The 21,979-nt window shown below is 37.3% G+C and overlaps 1 protein-coding gene across 1 annotated transcript; it reads right to left on the bottom strand.

Annotated features, from left to right (window-relative positions):
- Positions 1-7: 7 nt before the first annotated feature.
- LOC127977508 (spondin-1-like) lies at positions 8-20,583 on the bottom strand. The gene is made up of 9 exons (XM_052582390.1): positions 20,350-20,583; positions 15,811-15,951; positions 15,320-15,395; positions 13,650-13,832; positions 8,498-8,668; positions 7,916-8,083; positions 7,246-7,410; positions 4,951-5,217; positions 8-2,669 (listed from the first exon to the last, which is right to left on the bottom strand). The coding sequence occupies exons 1-9, from the start codon at positions 20,581-20,583 to the stop codon at positions 2,506-2,508; spliced, it is 1,569 nt and encodes a 522-aa protein (XP_052438350.1). The 3' UTR covers positions 8-2,505.
- Between the last annotated feature and the right edge of the window lie 1,396 nt (positions 20,584-21,979).

Genomic DNA, 21,979 nt, shown 5'->3' with positions numbered 1-21,979 from the left:
CCTTTTATTGTAAAGGTTAAATATTTAAAAAGTATGAATCATAGATCATGAATCAGAGGAGCAACAAGGAAGAGAGACAACTACAAAACATCTATGCAAGACTTTGGTAAGAATAATTTCTTATAAAAAAGACCATTATCAGAAAGGGTTGATAAAACCAAAGTAAATCAAAATCCAACAAATTAACACATTTCAGTTAAACGCTGTCTACATGTCTTACAGCGAGGAACAAAATCATAACAGATCATTGGACCATAGACAGCATTCATTTCACACGAGACATACAAAATCCTGGAATGGCTGATTATATGTGCTTTTAGTCTAAAATTGCACCAGAAATCATCACAGAAGACAACAGATCCATCAATTATTTTAACTGGCTTATGGCCATAATCTTTACTCAAGAATATTATATTTTCCCCAAAACTATTTTACAGTTATCATGTAAAAGCTGGTTTGCAAACATGGCAATACTTCTGGGCAAAGAACATATTAAAAATCAAACGATATACCAGCTAGGGCCTGATTTATAAAAGGCCAAATATACGGGCAAAGTATAGAAGTATAGATGACTAGGTCTTGGAAGGTTTTTTATTTATTTATTTATTTTGACCTAACTGCATATATTACCTGTACATCATACTGACTGGAATATTGAATGAGCTTCCCTTCTCTTGTAATGCATAAAGGTTATGCTGAAAGGAAGTTTGCTTTGAAATCCAAAGATCTGTTTCCGACAACTCATGTTAATATTTTTCTCCTCTCTATTTGTAAGTAATATTTAGCGTTGTGATATTCCCCCAAAACATCAAGACTGTGTAAGCATACTTTAAATGTATGGTTGTTACTGTTACACACACACACACACACACACACACACATAAACAAACCTTTGTAAAAGCAATTTTTTTTTTTTTCAGGATTAAAATTGAAAAAAAAAAAAAAGTTTGCTCTGCTACTTGTGAGTACTTGTATTTCTCTGACATTCGTTTTCAGATGCCATTTGGTTTGAAATTGTATTTTCCAGTGCAATGAAAAATCATTCATTTCAAGTATGACTCTGGGTGTCAAAACACTTTTTGGACCACTTTATATTGAAACGCTAAATAAAATAAAAAGCTAAATTTACTGAGGATGTCAAAGCAGAATAGCCCTCTTTAGATGCAAGTAAACAATTTTGTAATAAATTGTGCAGTATGTTAACATCATCTCGTGAGTATTTTTACTTAAATTACTGCAAAGTGTGGATCTACCATTTGCACATAAAATAAAATGTACAATACTGATGTATTAATAGCATCTAAATCAAAATATTTACATATGAAAAACTTTGTATAAAAGCATGTCTATAAATACTTAATTAGGACTATTGAATGTATGTAATTAATTGTTAGATTTTGTATTTATGATCAGATTATGTTTTAAATCGCATTAAATAAAGTAAAAAAAAAAAAAAAAAAAAAAAAAAAACTTTAAACCTTAAAATATATGCATTTGAACAAAATATGTGTGCCTTAAATATATTGGAATGTGATTTTCAGCAAGAAACAGAGAAACACATTAGACATGTGGGCTGCTTTGGTGCTGCCTTTTTTATGTTTCATACATACGATTAGGTTTGTGGTAGGTCAAGGAATCTAAAACATAAATGAAATGGTAAAAATTTAACTATACAAATATAGTTATGATAAAATATTTGAAATTATGTCACACTTCTGTATGTGTAAATATGTTACCGTGTTTACAGTTTAGATGTTGTTAATATGCCCATATTGTACATTGCAGTGTCTATTAAAATGCACAAATGTAGGATTTTGTTCAGTTTTTGTATATTTTGTTGTACCTAAAATGTTACATACTAATACCTAGTTCATATGCAAAAGCCTCTAAGTGCCATCTGAATTTTTTTGTCTAAAATTAGCATTCACAGGCTACAAAGCAATAATAAAAAAAAAAAAAAAAAAACTAGATATTTATGGCCACAACATTTCAGATATCCTGAATGAATGGTTTGCATGCATCTAAATGTAGCTCCTCTGATCATTTTGATTATAGGGTAAAAGTGAACATGGGTAGCTGTCAGTGTTTCTTTTTTATGTGTGAGTGTTTGGATCACAGAGTATAAAAGGAGAAATTTGTTTTGAATTTCATGTCAGAACACATTAATCTTTGATACTCCATGGAAAAAATCAATATTCAAAAGAACTCCCTCTTCAAAGTTCGATAGAGGACTGTTACTCTCAAATACTAATGCATATTAATACATCCAAATTTGTACAGTACATTGCAACTCTGAGCACCTTCCCTCTTGGTTTCCTATTCCTTTACAGGCTAGATAATGCCTGGGTCACTATAAATTCTAGAAAATAAAAGTAAAAATTACAGACTACCTTTTGCAGTTTTCCAATCCCAAACAGAGTGCATTAAATAACTGCAAGACAGTGTGTGACAGTCTGTTCATAATCTAGTTTGGGTCCCATCACGCAAGCCCACTCAAATACTGCCCTAGCAGGGATGGACATTGCAGGCCCGTATCTCCTTTCGGTCTTTACAGCTAGTTAGTTGTGCATTCTTGTATCTCTTCTTGGCAGTCATTAAACGCTCCTGGATTCCCCCACCACACAGCTTGGTACAGTCAGTCCATGCAGACCACGGCTTCATTTTGCATCCTGCAGGAATAAACATAGACCAGATACAACTGGTGATCAAATCATCGGTCCTTTTATTGAGAGACACTGTCTGTAGTGGTTAGGATATTATGAATTAGTAAAGGAGAGCTTCTGTCTCATCTGTAGTGGCAATGCTATTAAACAGAATTACTTTAACAGAATTATAGCATCTGCAGTGGAGAGGTTGATTCTGGTTTGCCATCGGAAGAGTGTTGGCATCAGTAGTTCTCTGATACATCATTTCAAATTTTAATGACATGTTGTAATGACATGTAATTTAATGTTATAACTCTGAAGGACTAAAAAAAGAGCTAGCTTTGATGCTATTTTGTTACACCCCAGTATCCACAGTATCAGAAGTATTGATGTTATAATGCTTATTTATAAAGAAAAAATAAAAATAAAAAAATAAAAGCATTGTCAGTGTCTTCAGTGGTAACGTTTTGATGCTTATTTTACATATTCTATAAGTGATAACATGATACTGATTTTCTAAGGTCAGTATCTCTATGGGTGATGTGATGATGCAGAATTACTAATGGTAAATGTCAGCAGTAGAGCCATGCATATCAGCCTGGCCTGAGGGGCCCCAACTAATTTACGCCCCTAGGGTATGGCTTCAAGCCAATATACAGTACACGTCATATCTCAGACCTGAGCTAGGCATCGGGTCTGTTTTAGGCTTCTCCTTATTCTTATATTTTAGACATCCATCAATTATGGTTATGAAAAAAAAAATTATACCGTGACTATCTGACTGACTGAGTGGCTCGGACAGTGTTTAATGAGCCACCAGCAGCAGCAGCAGCAGCGAGTGTGCCTTCAGCCCAGCTGGAAGTGTTCCGTGTGCAACACACACAATAGGCTAAAGCTTGCCGCAAAAGCCCCAGTAGACCTTATTATCATGAATGTGTCGGGGAAACAGTAAGAAGATATTTTGTTTATTTATTAATAAACTAGTGTTTTTCTGAGCCAGTGTCACAAAGATGAAGTTGACGATCCTGACTTGCCATATCCTCATTAGACACACCTTGAAGAGAGAAATTCATCTTTATGGACTTCATAATGAAAGAGTTTTTGTAGATATATTGTATTTGTCATGTATGTGTAACACACATTTATCTAGGGTATACATTTAAACTAACACTATGATATGTGCTTGAATTGTTTTATATCAATAGATTTTTTTTTTTTTTTCCCTAAATTAACTTGATACAAAATGAAATTAAATATCATCACTTTACCATTACATACATAAATGCACTATTTTAGTAGGTGAAATAGTAGTATAAGCTGTTTTGGCAGAAAGGGGAAAAAAGGCTCGGGTTGGAATGGGTCAGTAATTCTGATAAGCTGTCGGACAAAGGTTGGGCCAGGGCAGGGCTAGGGCCTATATTTGAGGACTGTGCATGGCTATAGTCAGCAGCAATGTCATGCTGGCTTGCTAAAAAATAAAAATAAAATAAAAAATAATAACAATAATAATAATAATAATAAATTAAATCATGTAATGTGATTATTTAAGGGAACTTCCACCCAAACTTTAAAATTTTAAGTTTTAATTGTTAAAGAAATGTAATTGTTTCACAATATGCTTCACAACATGCTGACAGTTGTAAGTGATTATTAAGTTAAAAAGTTTAAAAGTATTAGCCTTTTTTCTCATGCATTTTTTCTCTCATTTTCTTATTTCTTTTGCTTAAAATACATTGATTTATCAACTGTGATTATATATATATATATATATATATATATATATATATATATATATATATATATATATATATATATATATATATATAACCGTCGTGTTTGTTTTTTAATGTTTTAAAGCAACAATTTTAAGGCAGTTGCATTATATGAACTCACAAATGCTTCACAACATGCTGACAGTTGTAAGTGATTATTAAGTTAAAAAGTTTAAAAGTATTAGCCTTTTTTCTCATGCATTTTTTCTCTCATTTTCTTATTTCTTTTGCTTAAAAGACATTGATTTATCAACTGTGATTTTATATATATATATATATATATATATATATATATATATATATATATATATATATATATATATAACCGTCGTGTTTGTTTTTTAATGTTTTAAAGCAACAATTTTAAGGCAGTTGCATTATATGAACTCACAAACACAGGTTATTTTTCTAAAAATCCATGTTTATGTTCTGTATACACAGAAGAACAAAAGGCATGAGTAAGTAAGTAAAGGATGAGAGAATAGCATTTTTTGTGTGGATTATTCCTTTAACAGTGATACTTGCATGTTCACCTGCGAGGTCATCGGCACTCTCCTCCCTTCCCTGTTTGTTCCTCCTCTTCTTACGGTCTTCCTTGCGCCTCTTCCTCTCTTCACTGTTTATGCCTCCTTGATTACACTTCTTGATCTTGCATGTTTTTCTCTGTGTGGTCTCGGGGCACGGATCCCCACCAAACTGAGCATCCAGAGTGATCATGCGTGTGCGGATCAAGTGACCCTTCCCACAGGATTTACTGCACTCTGACCACTCGGACCACTCTGTCATCACACAATCCATCGCTAGAGAGAAAGACATCAAAAGAGACAATATTCAAACAGAGTAATATGCCATCAATATGCCTATCTCAGGGGAAATTGTATGATTTAAAAGAGGATGTTTATTATTATTATTATTATTATTATTATTATTATTATTATTATTATTATTATTATTAATTTATTAATTTATTAATTTATTTTTTAATAATATTACTAGTAATAATTATTAATTATTAATAATATTAATTTTCAATTTGAATTTTTTAATTTAAAAGTTGATATTTCAAGATCAGGTATGGGAAAGGCTGTACCTAGCTTTATTTTCATACAGATAACAATCAGATAATATTAGTTTTCGATTTAAATTAATTAATTTAAAATTAGACATTTCAACCTCAGATACGGGAAAGATTGTACCTAGCTTTAGTTTCATACTGATTATATAATCATAGAATATTTGTTTTCAATTGAATTCATTATTTTAAAAGTAGACACAAGCCTTTTATAGACATATTTTCTCATGTCTCTGCATCAAATATTTGCTGAATTTGTGACATATAGAAAGTTGCTCAAAGAGACCTAGATGGCAGAAATTGTTTTGTTTATTTTGAATTTTTTTTTTTTTTTTTATTGTCAGTGTACACAAATAAAAGTAAGCCTTTTTTTTTTTTTTTTTTTGATTTGATGGATTTTAGTCTTATCCGTATCTGAGTATTTAAGGTATCTTTAGAAAGTACATTTAGATTTCAAATTCAATATTGATTTTAGAACTGTTGAAAATATTTACAGTATCTAATGCAAGTACTTTAAAATTAACTGTAATCAAATTACCTAAAAATGAGCTGTAATTTAATTACAGTAATGCGTTACACCCAACACTGTCACTGGTTCACATCACAGCTGTCTATCTTTCCAGTGTATTTCTGATAAAACATTTCAGTCATGACAACTCTCTGAGTAGTTTTATGTGTTAAATTATTTGGTCTTGGCATACTAGATCTGCTATGTACGCTGCTGCAGAGCAAGTATGGAATTGCTACCGCCAGTAGATACACAGACACACTACTGTGACCATGTAAAATGTGCTTCGGCTGCATGAATAGACATAAATAAATGTAATAGTAGATCTAGACAGGTGGCTCTGAGGAAGAGGAGGATTTCAGAGAAATTCTAATAGTGTGTTGAAGGACAAGTTTACAGTGAAAACTGAACCAGAGTCTTTAAATTCTGAGCGAGCATTTTCATTGCCTTCAGACCATTCAGCTTTTGTCATGTAGTGAACAATATGACCGCTGGCAAATTTATTTAAAGGAACTATCTGCCTGCGCAATCCTTATGTCATGACTCAACCAGAAATGTAATCTTAAATTAAGCCCTTGTCAAGACAATTTTGGAAATAATGTGAGTCTCTAAAATAAATAAATGAAATCTGCCACAAGAGGTATTAATTTGTAATAGTAATGTATTTCTTAAAAGAAACCAAGGCTTCATTATCTCACTAAAATGTAAAGTACTAAATAAGTAAAATCATTGTATGTTTCAATAATAAAATAGTGATATAATATGTGTCTGCATATAATAAGGGCTTTGCATTGCAAATATACAACAGTTCAATGAAGAAGTTGAGTTAAGAAGTTGTCAGAAATCTTCTGTCCTGTTTCTGGAGCTACACACTTCAGATGTCCCAACTTGCATAATATCTGCACTAAATCATATCAGAGATTAGAATTGGAGTGTCCCAAATCATGCCAAGTTGAAAAGAGTATCCTACAGTTACTCAGATGGTCTGATATTTCAAAGGGTGGGGCAAGCCAACTTGTTATCACAATGTATCTCTTTTTTTTATGATGGATGGCCAGACAGGTCAGACTTTAACTCTACTTCTCCTGGAGCCACTGTCACAATTAGGACTGACTAACACACTGGCACACACTGAGACACATACTGTGTATCTGTTATGTGTGAGAGCTGTTAACTGTTATGTGTGTGTGTGTGTGTGTGTGTGTGTGTGTGTGTGTGTGTGATAGAGAAAGAGCATGTGTAACTCACGACACTCTGGCAGCATGCATTTCTCCATCTGTTCCAGCTCCTCATTGCATTCTCCCAACTCTGCAGGTGATTTGAGCATACGCTGACGCATCCGTGTGCCTTTACCACACGTCACACTGCAATCGCTCCAGTCCGACCAGGGGGACAGTAAACATGGGATTGTATCTATACACACAAAAAACTCAGCATCATAACACTGAGAACTGCAGACATGTGGGCGTTTATTCTGTGTAAAAACATTAATCTGGACTTGTTTGTGAGAATGTTAATGTAGACTTTTTGTGTGTGTGTGTGTGTGAATAAGATAATATTGGCATGCATGCAAATTTGAGTGTATGTGTATTTTATAATATAAAAAAATATATATATATTTTTGTATTTGTTATTTATAAAAAAAAAAAAAAAAAAAACTCATGTTAAATTGGCTGAATATGTTTGCGAGTGTTTTTTTTTTTTTTTTTTTTTTTGAGTTATTGATTTGAATATGTTAAAGTGGGGCAGTGTGCTCACTACTTGTGTTCTGGGTATCCATATGAACATGTGAATGTTAATATGTACTTGTGGAGATGCGACCCAGACATTCACAGACACTGTGTGGGAATCTATTTAGCATACATGGATGTGCATACAGTATATTAATATAGACATGCATGTGAGTGTTTGCACTCACGGCATTCTGGCATCATACACTTCTCCACTTCCACCACCTCAGCCCCACAAATGGAGCCATCAGATGGGGGCATTTTCACCATCCGCTCCCGTCTTTTCATGCCAAGCCCACAGGTGGCGCTGCATGCATCCCATTCACCCCATTCAGTAACCAAGCAACTGCTTGGAGCTACACACAGAAACATACACAATACAAATGATAGAAGCACAGAATTCTGTTTAAAGATTATTAAAAAAAATATAATAATAATAATAAAAAAAAAAAGGTTAAAATATAAAATAAGGATTTGAATGGCTAGTTGTTATTTTAATTTATTCTACTAATCTGAACAATACATGAAAACAGTCATAGAACATTTAGATGAATAAGGATGTTAGCAGGAATCCAAGTACAGTAAATTATGCACAGGAACTTTGGGTATAGGAACATTTTAATCAACATTTCCTTCCCCCACAATTGGCAATTGTCAAAATTAATAAAAAATAAGTAAACTGTGATGAATCAATAAAACTATGACTGTAAACATCTGTTATATTTCAATGAATTTGGCTTGTTATGAGTCCACAGGTAAATAATACTCACAGCAGTCCTCATTGACAGTGCATGGCTCTGTCTCTTCAGTGGGATGAGTGCAAGCAAAGCCATCATCTGGAAACTGTTTTACATAGCGCTCCCTAGAACGCACACCTGCTCCACAAGACATACTGCATGGTGACCATGTGATCCATTCCGACATCATGCACGTGGAAGCATCTGTAAAAGATCACTGTTAGTCATGTCCTTGTTAAAAAATCTTTTAACACTCAGCCACCAGCCCTGCTAAAAAAAACACAGATCAAATTAAACCTGCAAGCAGCGATGAACGGGCCCTCGCACCCGGGCTCACCAGCAGCGAGTGGCTTTAGTAAAAAGGTGAACGGTGAGAAATGTGCATTTAAAGTCATAAATATAAGTGGAGAATATATATAATATATATTCTATATCTATCTATCTATATATATATATATATATATATATATATATATATATATATATATATATATATTCCATATATATGCCACTCTTCCTGTTGCCAGCAGGTGGCGCTATCATTATAATGGAATATTGGCCTTCAGGTGTGTTCAGGCCAGGACTCTCATTGAACATGTGAAGTTTGTGGAAGATCGGACATTTTATGCCTGAGTCACAACAACTTCCCTTGCTGTGGCGAGACATCAAAATTTTTCCTGGCGCCATAGATACGCCCTTTAACAAAAACTCAAAATCTCCACAATTTAACATTGCACAGGCCTTTAGATTAGACTGACCACAAAAAATACATTAATGTCAAAAAATTTCTAGGAGTAGTTTGTCACAGTATAAAATAAGTAACTTCCTGTTGCCAGCAAGTGGCGCTATGACTATGGCTGAATATGTGCAGGTAGATCTGTTTAGGTCAGGAGTCTTATCAAACATGAAGTATGGGGCAAATTGGACATTGTATGTCTGAGTTACAGCAACTTACTTTTTCATGGCGAAATATCGAAATTTGTCAGGCCGCCATGGACACACCCTTTAAAGAAACCTCAAGATCTTCGCAATTTAACATTGCAAAGGCCTTTAGATTACACTGACCAATTTTGGTGTTGATCTGAATAAATCTCTAGGAGGAGTTTGTTAAAGTACAACCCCTGAAAATGACAAAAACAACACCAATTTTGAAGAGAAATTCTAAATAACCGACTTTCTGTTGGGATTCGGATTTCGTACCAAGAGACTTTTTGGTAGGTATTGGTGTGTTACATGTGTCTACCGATTTTTGTACATGTACGTGAAACGTAGCTCGAGGCGCACTCCGTTGAAATTGTATGGGTGGCGCTATCGAGCCATTTTGCCACACCCGATGGAATATTGGCCTACAGATCTGTTCAGGCTAGGACTTTTATGACACATGTGAAGTTTGGGGAAGATCAGACATTTTATGCCTGAGTTATAACATCTTTTATTCCCATGTCGAGACATCGAACTTCGTCATGGCGCCATGGACGCGCCTTTTAATGAAAACTCAAGATCTTCACAACTTCACAACAGGCCTTTAGATAAGACTGACCACAAAAAAGACACTGATGTCATAAAATTTCTAGGAGTAGTTTGTTGCAGTGTTAAATGTGTCACTTCCTGTTGCCAATAGGTGGCGCTATGACTATAACTGAATATGGGCATGTCAGTCTGTACAGGTCAGGAGTCTTATCAAACATGTGAAGTTTGGGGCAGATTGGAGTTATAGCAACTTAATTTTTCATGGCGAATCATCAAATTTCGCCAGGCCGCCACGGACATGCTCTTCGATGAAAACTAAAGATTTTCGCAATTTAACATCTCAAACGCCTTTAGATTAGGCGGACCAAATTTGGTGTTGATCTGAATAAATCTCTAGGAGGAGTTCGTTAAAATACAACGAATGGAAATTACAAAAAATGCTCAAAATTTGCTCATAATATTATATTCCCATTGGGTTTAGAATTTTGCTCCAAGAGTCTTTTTTGTAGGTATTTGTGTGTTACATGTGTGTGCCTATTTTCGTGCATGTACGTGAAACAAAGTTGGAAGGCTGTTGATTTTTTTAGCATAGGGGCGCTGTCGAGCCATTTTTCCACACCCTCTTCTGAATCCTATATCAGATTAAAATTTTCACCAGGTTTGACGCATGTGCAAACTTTCATGACTTTTTGAGCATGTTTAAGCCCTCAAAAATGCAATTAATTTTGGAGAAGCGGAAGAATAATAATAAGAAACAGAGCAGATACAATAGGGTCCTCACACCATCGGTGGTTGGGCACTAACAGAGCAGATACAATAGGGTCCTCACACCATCGGTGCTCGGGCCCTAATTAGCTTAAGTTGACAGATGTTTTGGAACAGTGGTTTCCAGCCATGTTACAGATGGGGCACCAGAAACATGGTTTGGAATCACTGTTTTGGAACATGGAAGCTGGTTTCCAGGGCCTGGCAAAGACATCTTGGTCAAGGGGCAGCACTACTAGAACAATTACATCATAATAGTGGGCAACACATTTTCTAGCTGTATATATATATATATATATATATATATATATATATATATATATATATATATATATATATATATATATATATATAAATAAAAAAGCTTAATAATATACAATGCCACAATGAATTGCTAATATTACTTAATCAGTTATAGTCAGATGGGAAAGATTAAACGTTATGGTGCAATGCCTACTTCCCTCTTCTCTAAAATTACTGGCATTTATTCTGCTTGATAAAATGTGGCTTATTGAATCACTAATAAAACCATGAGTAAATATGACATCCTGGCAGAGGTGGGTAGAGTACCAAAAAAAGTAAAAGTAATTTATATATATATATATATATATATATATATATATATATATATATATATATATATATATATATATATATATATTTTTTTTTTTTTTTTTTTTTTTTTTTTTTTTTCAGCCTTTACTCCAGTCTTGCAGTGTCACATAATCCTTCAGAAATACTTTTCATCAAAGAATCCTAAACAAAATGTCACAGGTTCCAAAAAATATTAAGCAGCAAAACTGTTTCCAGCACTGGTAATAAATCAATATATTACAATGATTTCTGAAGGATCATATGACTCTGAAAACTAGAATAATAGCTAATGAAAATTCTGATTTGCATCACTGAATTAAATTATATTTTAAAGTATATTAGTTATGTATATGTATAAATAACCTCTGACACAGAGTAGAGTGAAAACTTCTCACAAGTTAAGCTAAGTTACCGAACATCTGAACATAACTAACCAAATGCATATTGACTGATCTTCTTCTGAATGTTCAGCAAAAAGTAAACAAATGTATATTTCTGCAAGCCTAAATATTGTGGAAATATCCATATTAATTGTGCCTAGGCAAAGGCATTCCTCCTGGAACATAACTAACACAGTTTTGGAGGGTATTAATTTCATAATCTGTGACAGCTTATTTAATGTAAAAAATTATACATTGTATTTAATGCATAAGTTACACGTACAACAAACTGGTAATGTCATAGTGGTATTGTGTACTGTAATATAATGTAGCCTGAGCTATACCTGTTGAACCATGGACAGCACATGCTGTGTTAATCTAATAAAGATCTTCATCGCTAGCAAACAATAGCCTTTGCAAATTTTCTTTCAATTGACTGTAGATCCAGAGCCACGTCTTCAATGCTCTTGATGTTCTTAAACTTTCTGTTACAATTCTGAGTGAACCGCTTCAGACAGCTCAGCGCAGGCGGCAGGGAACTGAACAAATCATTCAAACAGATTTGTGAACCAATTCACTGGTTTGACAAATGGTTTGACACATTATTTTTTATTTTTTTTTATTTTTGTGAACAGAATTTACTCAAAAGAGTGAATCATTTGCGAATGGGCATCGCTCATTGCCAAGAGAAAAGTGGATGGCACGTTAGGAATAAACTGAAGTATTTAGAACTTGTATTGCATTAAGATAAAGAAACGAGAGGAATGTCGCCCACAATAACGAAGTAAAAGTTCAATAAACTCAAGTAAACTTGCCAGTGTTTCCTGTCTGAATTAACAATAAAACAAAATAAGCTATGCATTTTTTATATAGATTTCCACTCTGGCAACAAAAACTATGCAAAAGCTGCTGTGACCTTTTAATGTCTCCAAGTGGAAATCAATATTACTGCCCGTAGAGAAGTAAGATGCAACCTTACCCAAGAATGATGCAAATATTATGTTTCCTGATAAAAAAAATATCTAGTTAGCATTGCTTTAGGGCATTTGAAAAAAAAGTTCCTGTTCAAGACAGGGTGGCCCAAGATGTCTGATCAATTAAGCTCTTGGTATATACAAAAATGGAGAGTAAAGGTTGGCTCACCATAAAATTATATTTTGTTATGTTTTGACTGGTAAATTTAAAGAAAGAAATAAAGAAAGAAAATAAGAAAGAAAGAATGAAAGACAAACAACCAAAAAATGAATGAATGAATTAATGAACCATGTATTAATCAATCTGCTACAGGGAGAACTATGGATAAGATAAAATAATTAAATAAATAAATTATATGTTATAATACTTCCTACCCCCATGATTGCTATTTTGATATTGTGTCTTTACATACTATATTCTACTAACAATTGTGGATATCATTATGAAACATCCATTTCATCACCTGTAGGTACCCCAAAAATTGGAGCTGGTGTCCAAAAAAAAAAAAAAAAATAATATAATAAAAAAATACAAATTATATATATATATATATATAATATTATTAATATTATTTATATATATATAAATATATAATATAACTGATTATAATACATAATTAATTGTATTATTATTATTATTATTATTATTATTATTATTATTATTATTATTATTATTATTATCATTATTATTATTATTATTATATTTTTTGATATTGTTGTTCTTGATATTGGCCAGGACTCATACCAAACCCTTGAAAGTCCCATGAAAATAGTCTAATAGTTTTCAAAGTTATAAGCATTTTTAGCAATTTCATTATATTTTATGACCACAAGGTGGCACCAGTGGCCGAGTAATATTATTCTGAAGTCTGAAAAAAGACCTATAGTAGACTTTTTCAGTACATTTTAATCAGAGATAATATCGATATGAATGACAATAACTTCTATGTTCCTTTCCATATGGGGACTAAAATCCTGATTTTGTGTGTGTTTGATTCTGACCCTCATCACTGCAGCCGGGCCCCATGCACGGCTCAAAGTCTTGAGTATGCGGACAGGGCACACTGAGATCCAGCTGTGCCTTCAGCATCCTCTGCCTCATCCTTTTCCCCTTCTCACATGTCGAGGAGCTGCACGCGGACCACGGAGACCAGTTGGAGTAGATACATGTCTCTGGAGTGTCATCTTACAAAACAGAAAAGAAAAAGTAGGAGGATGAAAGACTCATAATAAGAACATTTCTGACTGTAAGCAATATTGAATCTCATAAAGGGAGTGCCCATAAGACAGAATTATTATAATTTTATATATATAAAAAAAAAAAAAATAAATACTGGGAACGTTTTTAAGCTGTTGTTGTTGTTTCAAATACACATCTGTGAGATTAAATGGAAAGCAAATATCAACTTTTGCTTAAACTTTTGTTTAAAGAGATGTACTTCAATATAAACTCTAAAGCCCTAATGTAATATCTCTCTAATCTGACAGGAAACAAGTTTTGTTGTGGTTATTGTGTATTCTTGTATGTAACAATAGTTATTTCTCTGAAGGGATTATGTAAGAAACATCAGAGACCAAGCTCGGGATTTTAATAAAAGATAACTGAGATTTCCATTAAGTCTCATGAGCTATGAAAGTTTATATTGAGTTCACCTAAACTGTTCTATCATACAAATGTGATTTTTCATCTAACATATTCTGGAAGAACCTGAAGAACAACAACCTATCGGTAAGCCCCGCCCCCCTCATTTACTGTTGCGACCTCGGAGTTGCTAACTGTCTTACAATGACAGCTGTCAGTGTGAAAACCTTGTCCCTATATATTTTTGATACATAATAAACACAGAAGGATGACTATGCCCTGTAGGCATATAAAATATTTTCAAATCACATTGCAAGCAGGAGAAGTCTCACTCATGTTGAGGTCATCACAATTGCAGATGAAAAAAATCCTGGATAAAAACTGTTTACTGCAAGGTACGATTAAATTAATTTACATTTAACCAGTTTAATATTAACAGATAGTGAAATGTAGACTTTCGGTTGTGTTTTTGCCCTTCACTGTACAGGATGTGAGAACAGTTCGCTATTCTTATTTGCACGTGAGCATGCATGGACTCACTAACTTTAACATTAGCCAGAGATACCTTGCTGGAGTGAAATATGACATTAATGTTCTGCTTGAGCAGATAAAAATTGTAACAGTGAGAGTATGACAACCAGAAAATGAAAGTGTTTGTCTTCATTGGGATTGGGGAATCTTCACTGGGAATGCTTACAGACATTTTGCTCAGTTTTGTTTTGGTTTAGGAAATATAATAAAATAAATTCCATTGCCCATGTTCTCAGTATACCTGGAATCAGTGTTACAAGTACCACAGGCATATTGTTTTTCAAGTTTTTAAGCATAAACCCCATAAAAACTATGCAAGCTTCGGATCTTTAAAGTCTAGTCTGCGTTCAAGGGGAAGAGCTTACCGATAGGTCAGTTGAAAATATATGAAAATATACTGTGATTAATTTTCTCATGTCTCCCAAACATAGCATAACCTCTCAAGAATACAGTTTACTCTTGGTCGGTCCTGAAGAGTTACTCTGGATATTGAATAGTTAAATCTCTCTCTCTCTCTCTCTCTCTCTCTCTCTCTCAAGGTCGATAAAGAGATGCAAACCTTCTTCTTTTTCCTCCTGGGCAATGTCAGCCACAATGTCGTCCACATTATCCGGCACAATGTTGCACTGCTCACCCTGAAGAAATCAGAAAACAACTTAAACTTCCTAACAGACTTTAAATGATGTCCCTCATTTAATAATTTTCTTTTATTCACTATTACCATCTTTGAGATAATAATAATTAAAAAAAAATGTTGACATGGGTTATACTTTTTCCCATTGTTCCTACTAATTCTTATACAGTAATCCTAACTCTCTCCCAGTCGAGAATGCATGACTTTCAATAATTTCAGGACACTGTTGTGACATGCTGGGTTCATAAATATGCATAATCTGTTTTTGTAGTTATTTCAGCTCTCAGTTTATAGACTTTTATGACATGAATAATGCAGAGCTGTTTTGCACAATAATAAAAGCTAAAACCGCAACAGCTAAGAACATTTTCTTTTGAAATGGATTTTTATTTTCTAAGACAAGCAAAGAAACAGACCTTGCGAGCAATTCTTTCTACCACAACTCTAGCCACAGGAGTGATTGCGCCACCCTCTGGGTCGTAGAAAGGGCTCTGTGGATGGTCTAAACTTGTGAGGGGACGAATTTTCTCCTGAGGTGTTGCAGGCTTGTTGGGAGACTATGGCACAAAATAAATAAATAAATCAGTTTAGCAAAAAGTCAAATGTTCAAATCATTTACTGTTATTTACTCTTTCTAATTGCATCCCTTTTTTCTTACACAGAACACACAATACATTTGGCAGAATGTTCAAGCTAAAAGAACCAAAAAACTAAAAGTTTTGCAGAACTGTTCTTTAAAAAAAAAGAAAAGAAAAGAAAAGAAACCTGAAAAAAAAAAAAAAAAAAAAACAGTATTTAAACAATATTTAAATACCCACATGATTTTCACTTATTTTATAACTGATGTCAAATAATAAACAATACAAAAGTAGATTCCTTTATAGTTATTGCATATTTTTACAGTTTAAAATCACCTCACACAACAAAGAGATCACCATAGCAAGCCTTCAGGCTTCTAAAAAGAGATTATCTCCACAGTCAACAGCAGCAAGATTGCTGAAAAAGTTTGTATATAACATGCACAACCAGGGGAGCAATATACATTATATACAAGGACCCTCTTAATGAAATGCGGAAAAATAAAAGTACGAAATCCAAGGCTGTTTTAGGACCAGACACTGTTAAAGGCATGCACCTGGTTTATTTATTTATTAACAGCACATTAGAACAGTTGGGATAAAGAATGGATACATACAAACATGCATACATTTTCTGAGGTAAATGAGAATGTTTCACATCCTGTCTATAGAACTTAAAGTATATTTAACACATAATATTCCTCTAGCCACCCAACCAATCTACAAGTAAAAATATTATCCTCTTGATATTTGAATAATAAAAAAAAAGCAAATTAAAAACAAACGTTGACACACTTGTAGATGGCAGACTCAAACTATGGTCATGTCATGATACTGCCTTCATGTCCCGACTTTTCTCTAGTCTTGAGGCAGGATCATGACAGAGCCGTGTTTTGTGTACAAGCACATGGCCTTGTCTTTTGGCCATGTGCTTGTGTTGTCTCATTCCCTTGCCCCGCCCCCCTTGTTATCCTAGTCTTGTTGTGATTGCGTATCTGTGCCACCTGTCGTGTCTTAATTGTTCCCCTATTTAGATCTCCTAGTGTGCTCTGTCTTTCGTCGGTTCATTGTTCCACTCTGTGAATGTTCTACTTATGTGTTCCTACCTGTCAGCCTCCTGAGATATCGTGTCCTTGTAACCCCTCAAAGAAGTCGTTGTACTACCGTGAGTGTTTGTTAGTAGTTAGTGTTCAGAGTCTTTGTTTACCTTGTTTATTGTGTTTTGTAGAGTTATTTAGTGTCTACCCTAGTCCTTGTTTTCCCCCTTGTGGGTTTTGTTTTCCCCTTTTTGTATAATAAATCTTGTGTTCAGTACATCCTGTCTGCATCTGAGTTCGTCCCAAACCCATCCACATAACAGAATGAACCGACCAAATAGGAACTCAGCAGACAGGATGTCCTCCACTCCTCAACCCCAATTGGAGTTCCGCCAACAATGTTGGATGTCGCCCCCCGCCGAGAAGAAAAGGGTTGCCCTGCCATACTCGCCTGAGAACGAGTGGTTTCTCCGCAATTATGCCCGGCTGTGGGAGAAGTTCTCCCAGGAGGCGCCGCAGGGTACCCCCCAGAGGTCCCCACCATCTACCCAGCTGCCAGTGATCCCCGAGGGTCATCTCCTGGCAGTTACTACACTGGGGGAACAGGCAGATCCCTCCCAGAGTCCTGAGGCGCCTTCCACAGCCATCAGTCTCCCCAGGAAGCATGGGAGACGATTGTCGTGGGAGTCCGCTTCAGAGTCTTCGGCGTCCGAGTCTGCCCTGCCTGAGACCAAACTCCCCCAACCCGCCTCTGACCCAGCTGTGGCCTCTGCACCGCGGCCAAGGAGGAAGAGGAATAAGAAGGGGCCTGCCGGTCCTGTGACCCTGTCTCCTCCTGATTCGGCGAGGTCTCCTGAGCCAGCGGCGGTGAGCGCTGGCATGCCCGAGCCAGCGGCGGTGAGCGCTGGCGTGCCCGTGCCAGCGGCGGAGAGCGCTGGCGTGCCCGAGCCAGCGGCGGTGAGCGCTGGCGTGCCCGTGCCTGCGGCGGAGAGCGCTGGCGTGCCCGTGCCTGCGGCGGAGAGCGCTGGCGTGCCCGTGCCTGCGGCGGAGAGCGCTGGCGTGCCCGTGCCAGCGGCGGTGAGCGCTGGCGTGCCCGTGCCTGCGGCGGAGAGCGCTGGCGTGCCCGTGCCAGCGGCGGTGAGCGCTGGCGTGCCCGTGCCAGCGGCGGAGAGCGCTGGCGTGCCCGAGCCAGCGGCGGTGAGCGCTGGCGTGCCCGTGCCTGCGGCGGAGAGCGCTGGCATGCCCGTGCCTGCGGCGGAGAGCGCTGGCGTGCCCGTGCCTGCGGCGGAGAGCGCTGGCGTGCCCGTGCCAGCGGCGGTGAGCGCTGGCGTGCCCCTGCCAGCAGCGGAGAGCGCTGGCGTGCCCCTGCCAGCAGCGGAGAGCGCTGGCGTGCCCATGCCAGCAGCGGAGAGCGCTGGCGTGCCCGAGCCAGCAGCGGTGAGCGTTGGCGTGCCCGAGCCAGCAGCGGAGAGAGCTGGCGTGCCCGTGCCAGCAGCGGAGAGAGCTGGCGTGCCCGAGCCAGCAGCGGTGAGCATTGGCGTGCCCGTGCCAGCAGCGGAGAGAGCTGCCGTGCCCGTGCCAGCAGCTGAGAGAGCTGGCGTGCCCGAGCCAGCAGCGGTGACCCTTGACCCTGAACCGGGGACTAGGAAAACTGTTTCTAAGTATGCAGTCACGAGGGCGGAGGAGAGAGCCGCGGCCGAATCTGCAGCCAAAGCTTTATTACAGTCTGTCTCCTCTTGTAAGGAGATGCCTGTCATAATAGCTGCCAAGACTCTGTCAAACTATTTGTCTCTTCTTGTCCAGATCCTGGAAATCCCCACCAGTCCTGTCTTGTCCCCTGACCCTGTCCCCAGAGACCCCGAGCCAACCACAGTTAGTGCTATTCCTGACCCAGTTTTTGTCCCCACTGATGTTGCCGAGTGTCCTGTTGATGTTTCCCCGTGTCCCGTTGATATAGTTCCCCCGTGTCCCGTTGATATAGTTCCCCCGTGTCCCGTTGATATAGTTCCCCCGTGTCCCGTTGATATAGTTCCCCCGTGTCCCGTTGATGTTGTCGAGTGTCCAGCTGTCTCCCCGTGTCCACCTGTCTCACCGTGTCCAATAGATGTTGTCCCATGTCCTGCATCTTCCCTTGCCATGTCCCCTGTCAGTAGCCCTGAGACCACTCCCCGCCCTAGACCACCCAGACCTGCCCGGACCCCTCGTTGTCAGCCTTCGTCCCGTCCTCCTAAGACTCCTGTCCCACCCACCCACCCTGGTCTGTCCCCCATTAACTTTGTGGTCCCGCCTCCTCCCCTTTCCTGTTTGTTTTTTTTTTTTATTTGTCACCCTAACCCTGTCGTTGTCTATTCATGTTTGCCTTTGTTATTATTTGTCATGTCTTGTTGGTTTTTGTCTCTGTCCCAGTCAGTCTTGTCCCGCGTTTGATGTTCCCTTGGGGAGCGTCTGGAAGCCGCTCCTTAAGGGAGGGGTTCTGTCATGATTCTGCCTTCATGTCCTGACTTTTCTCTAGTCTTGAGGCAGGATCATGACAGACCCGTGTTTTGTGTACAAGCACATGGCCTTGTCTTTGGGCCATGTGCTTGTGTTGTCTCATTCCCTTGCCCCGCCCCCCTTGTTATCCTAGTCTTGTTGTGATTGCCGTATCTGTGCCACCTGTCGTGTCTTAATTGTTCCCCTATTTAGATCTCCTAGTGTGCTCTGTCTTTCGTCGGTTCATTGTTCCACTCTGTGAATGTTCTACTTATTTGTTCCTACCTGTCAGCCTCCTGAGATATCGTGTCCTTGTAACCCCTCAAAGAAGTCGTTGTACTACCGTGAGTGTTTGTTAGTAGTTAGTGTTCAGAGTCTTTGTTTACCTTGTTTATTGTGTTTTGTAGAGTTATTTAGTGTCTACCCTAGTCCTTGTTTTCCCCCTCGTGGGTTTTGTTTTCCCCTTTTTGTATAATAAATCTTGTGTTCAGTACATCCTGTCTGCATCTGAGTTCGTCCCAAACCCATCCACATAACAGGTCATGACTGTATGGTCTCCAGTAGACTAAATTAAAACATTCTTCTTTTTTATCACATTTTTATTTTGTTCCATTATTAACACGGAGATAACTCATTTAGTGGAGTTTCACTTTGAGCAAATGTGTTATAGTCACAACCTTATATTATTCAAAGACCTCAGGAGGAAAGTACTTCACTGCAAGTACTTCATATCTAAACATTCTCTCTCTCTCTCTCTCTCTCTCTCTCTCTTTCTCTCTCAGATATGAAATGTAATGAAAAATTCTATATAAAATAAGAAAAATGCTAATTAGAAGGGATGTTTGGACCCCACTATATGAGTGCTCACCTCGTAAGTGACCCCACTGTCTGTACCCGCATCCCATGGAATGAGGTCCTGAACCACCTTCTGGACCCAGCCACACTCTCTGGTGCAGAGGTCCTCTGATGACAGACCCACGTTCCAGTCAGGACTGGGACCCAGCATGGTCAGAAAGGACATTAGGTGACGTGTTCGGTCCACTGAGAACTCAGCTGAAGGAGCTGCTCGACTGCAGGTAAGAGAGAAATCTGGTGTATTCATATTTATATAGCATATGTCACATTTGTTATGTGTTAGGATATTGTTTTCATGAAAACAAAACGATAATTATTTACTTCATATTAAACAATAACTAATAATTAATAACTGTAATGCAAGCAAGCATGCAAAGAAAGAAAGAAAGAAAGAAAGAAAGAAAGAAAGAAAGAAAGAAAGGTTTTAATTGTTAAGTATTTATGGAACAGTATTTATTTAATGATTTCATTTCAAATAGAATATCATGACAATATATATATATATATATATATATATATATATATATATATATATATATATATATATATATATATATATATATATATATATATATATATATGTATATGTATATGTATATGTATATGTATATGTGTATATGTATATGTGTATATGTATATATGTATATGTGTATGTGTGTATTTGTGCTGGAGGGGTGTGTTATCACTGAATGGCTTGCCATTGTGTTCTCCTCTTAAACATGAAATTGGGAGTCCTTTTGTAGTCACCACTCTGACTGATATTTTCACATCATGATACCTCTTATCTGGTAATTACTCCTCTGAACTATCCTCTCCATCACTTATTCAAAAGACAGCACTAGCCCAATTGCAGAGCAGTAATTGTTCTAGCAATCAGTGAAACAGGAACTTAGTTATTTATTATGTCCACACAAAAACTATATAATATTACAGAGTTTGCATTTTATTTTTTTATTTTGTATTCCATTAACATGTACAGAATACTGTAATTCCTTTTTTAAATAATTTGTTCCCCAATTATTATGTATCACTCATGGAGTGCATATATGTATAGATGGGAGGGGAGGGTCAGGGCCAAGAAAGGGGAACAAACATCCATTCCAGGGCAGTGAAGACCAAGGAGAATCCAGAGGAACAGTAGACTGGGAGCAGCCAGTGGACTAATGGACCACAGCAGAACCAGAAGAAAGAGGAACAAGAGTAAAGACCAAAGCGGAACTTGAGGATCTGAAGTCTGAGGTGGAGTCAGTGAGACTGGGGACCAAAATGGAACCAGGGGCATGGAAAAGGGTGGAGCCAAGGGATCGGAGGATCAAGGTGGAGCCAGGGGATCAGAGGACTTTGTCTGGGTTAACAAACCCAGAGATGTGGTTTTGCCAGACCAGAAAGCTATAATCAAGCTGGTGAATTCAGATCCTTGTTGTGAAGGCTTTCATGCTGGATAGACCAGCAGAAGGGAAAGACGGGTTCTGGATGAAACCAGAGACTAGAAAGGCAAAAAGGGCTTAAGGGGTTGGCATTAGGCATTATGGCATTGTTAGTTCCAAGGAGAATATAATGTAATTTATATGATGAACTGAACAATGTGTGCTGGATCAGGGATAGACAAGGCCTAAGAACATCTACTGGTACTTGAACTTCCC

Source organism: Carassius gibelio, chromosome B18 (genome assembly GCF_023724105.1).
Source record: "Carassius gibelio isolate Cgi1373 ecotype wild population from Czech Republic chromosome B18, carGib1.2-hapl.c, whole genome shotgun sequence".
Classification (NCBI taxonomy): domain Eukaryota; kingdom Metazoa; phylum Chordata; class Actinopteri; order Cypriniformes; family Cyprinidae; genus Carassius; species Carassius gibelio.
This window is presented reverse-complemented; position numbering and strand designations above follow the sequence as displayed.

Bases quoted from the DNA above. Each gene is read 5' to 3' on its own strand.
- LOC127977508 (XM_052582390.1), bottom strand. From the start codon at position 20,583: ATGAATACACCAGATTTCTCTCTTACCTGCAGTCGAGCAGCTCCTTCA. The intron at 15,952-20,349 runs GTGAGCACTCAT...TTTGTGCCATAG, and splicing joins ACAGTGGGGTCACTTACGAG to TCTCCCAACAAGCCTGCAAC. The intron at 2,670-4,950 runs GTGAACATGCAA...TTATTCCTGCAG, and splicing joins GAGTGCCGATGACCTCGCAG to GATGCAAAATGAAGCCGTGG.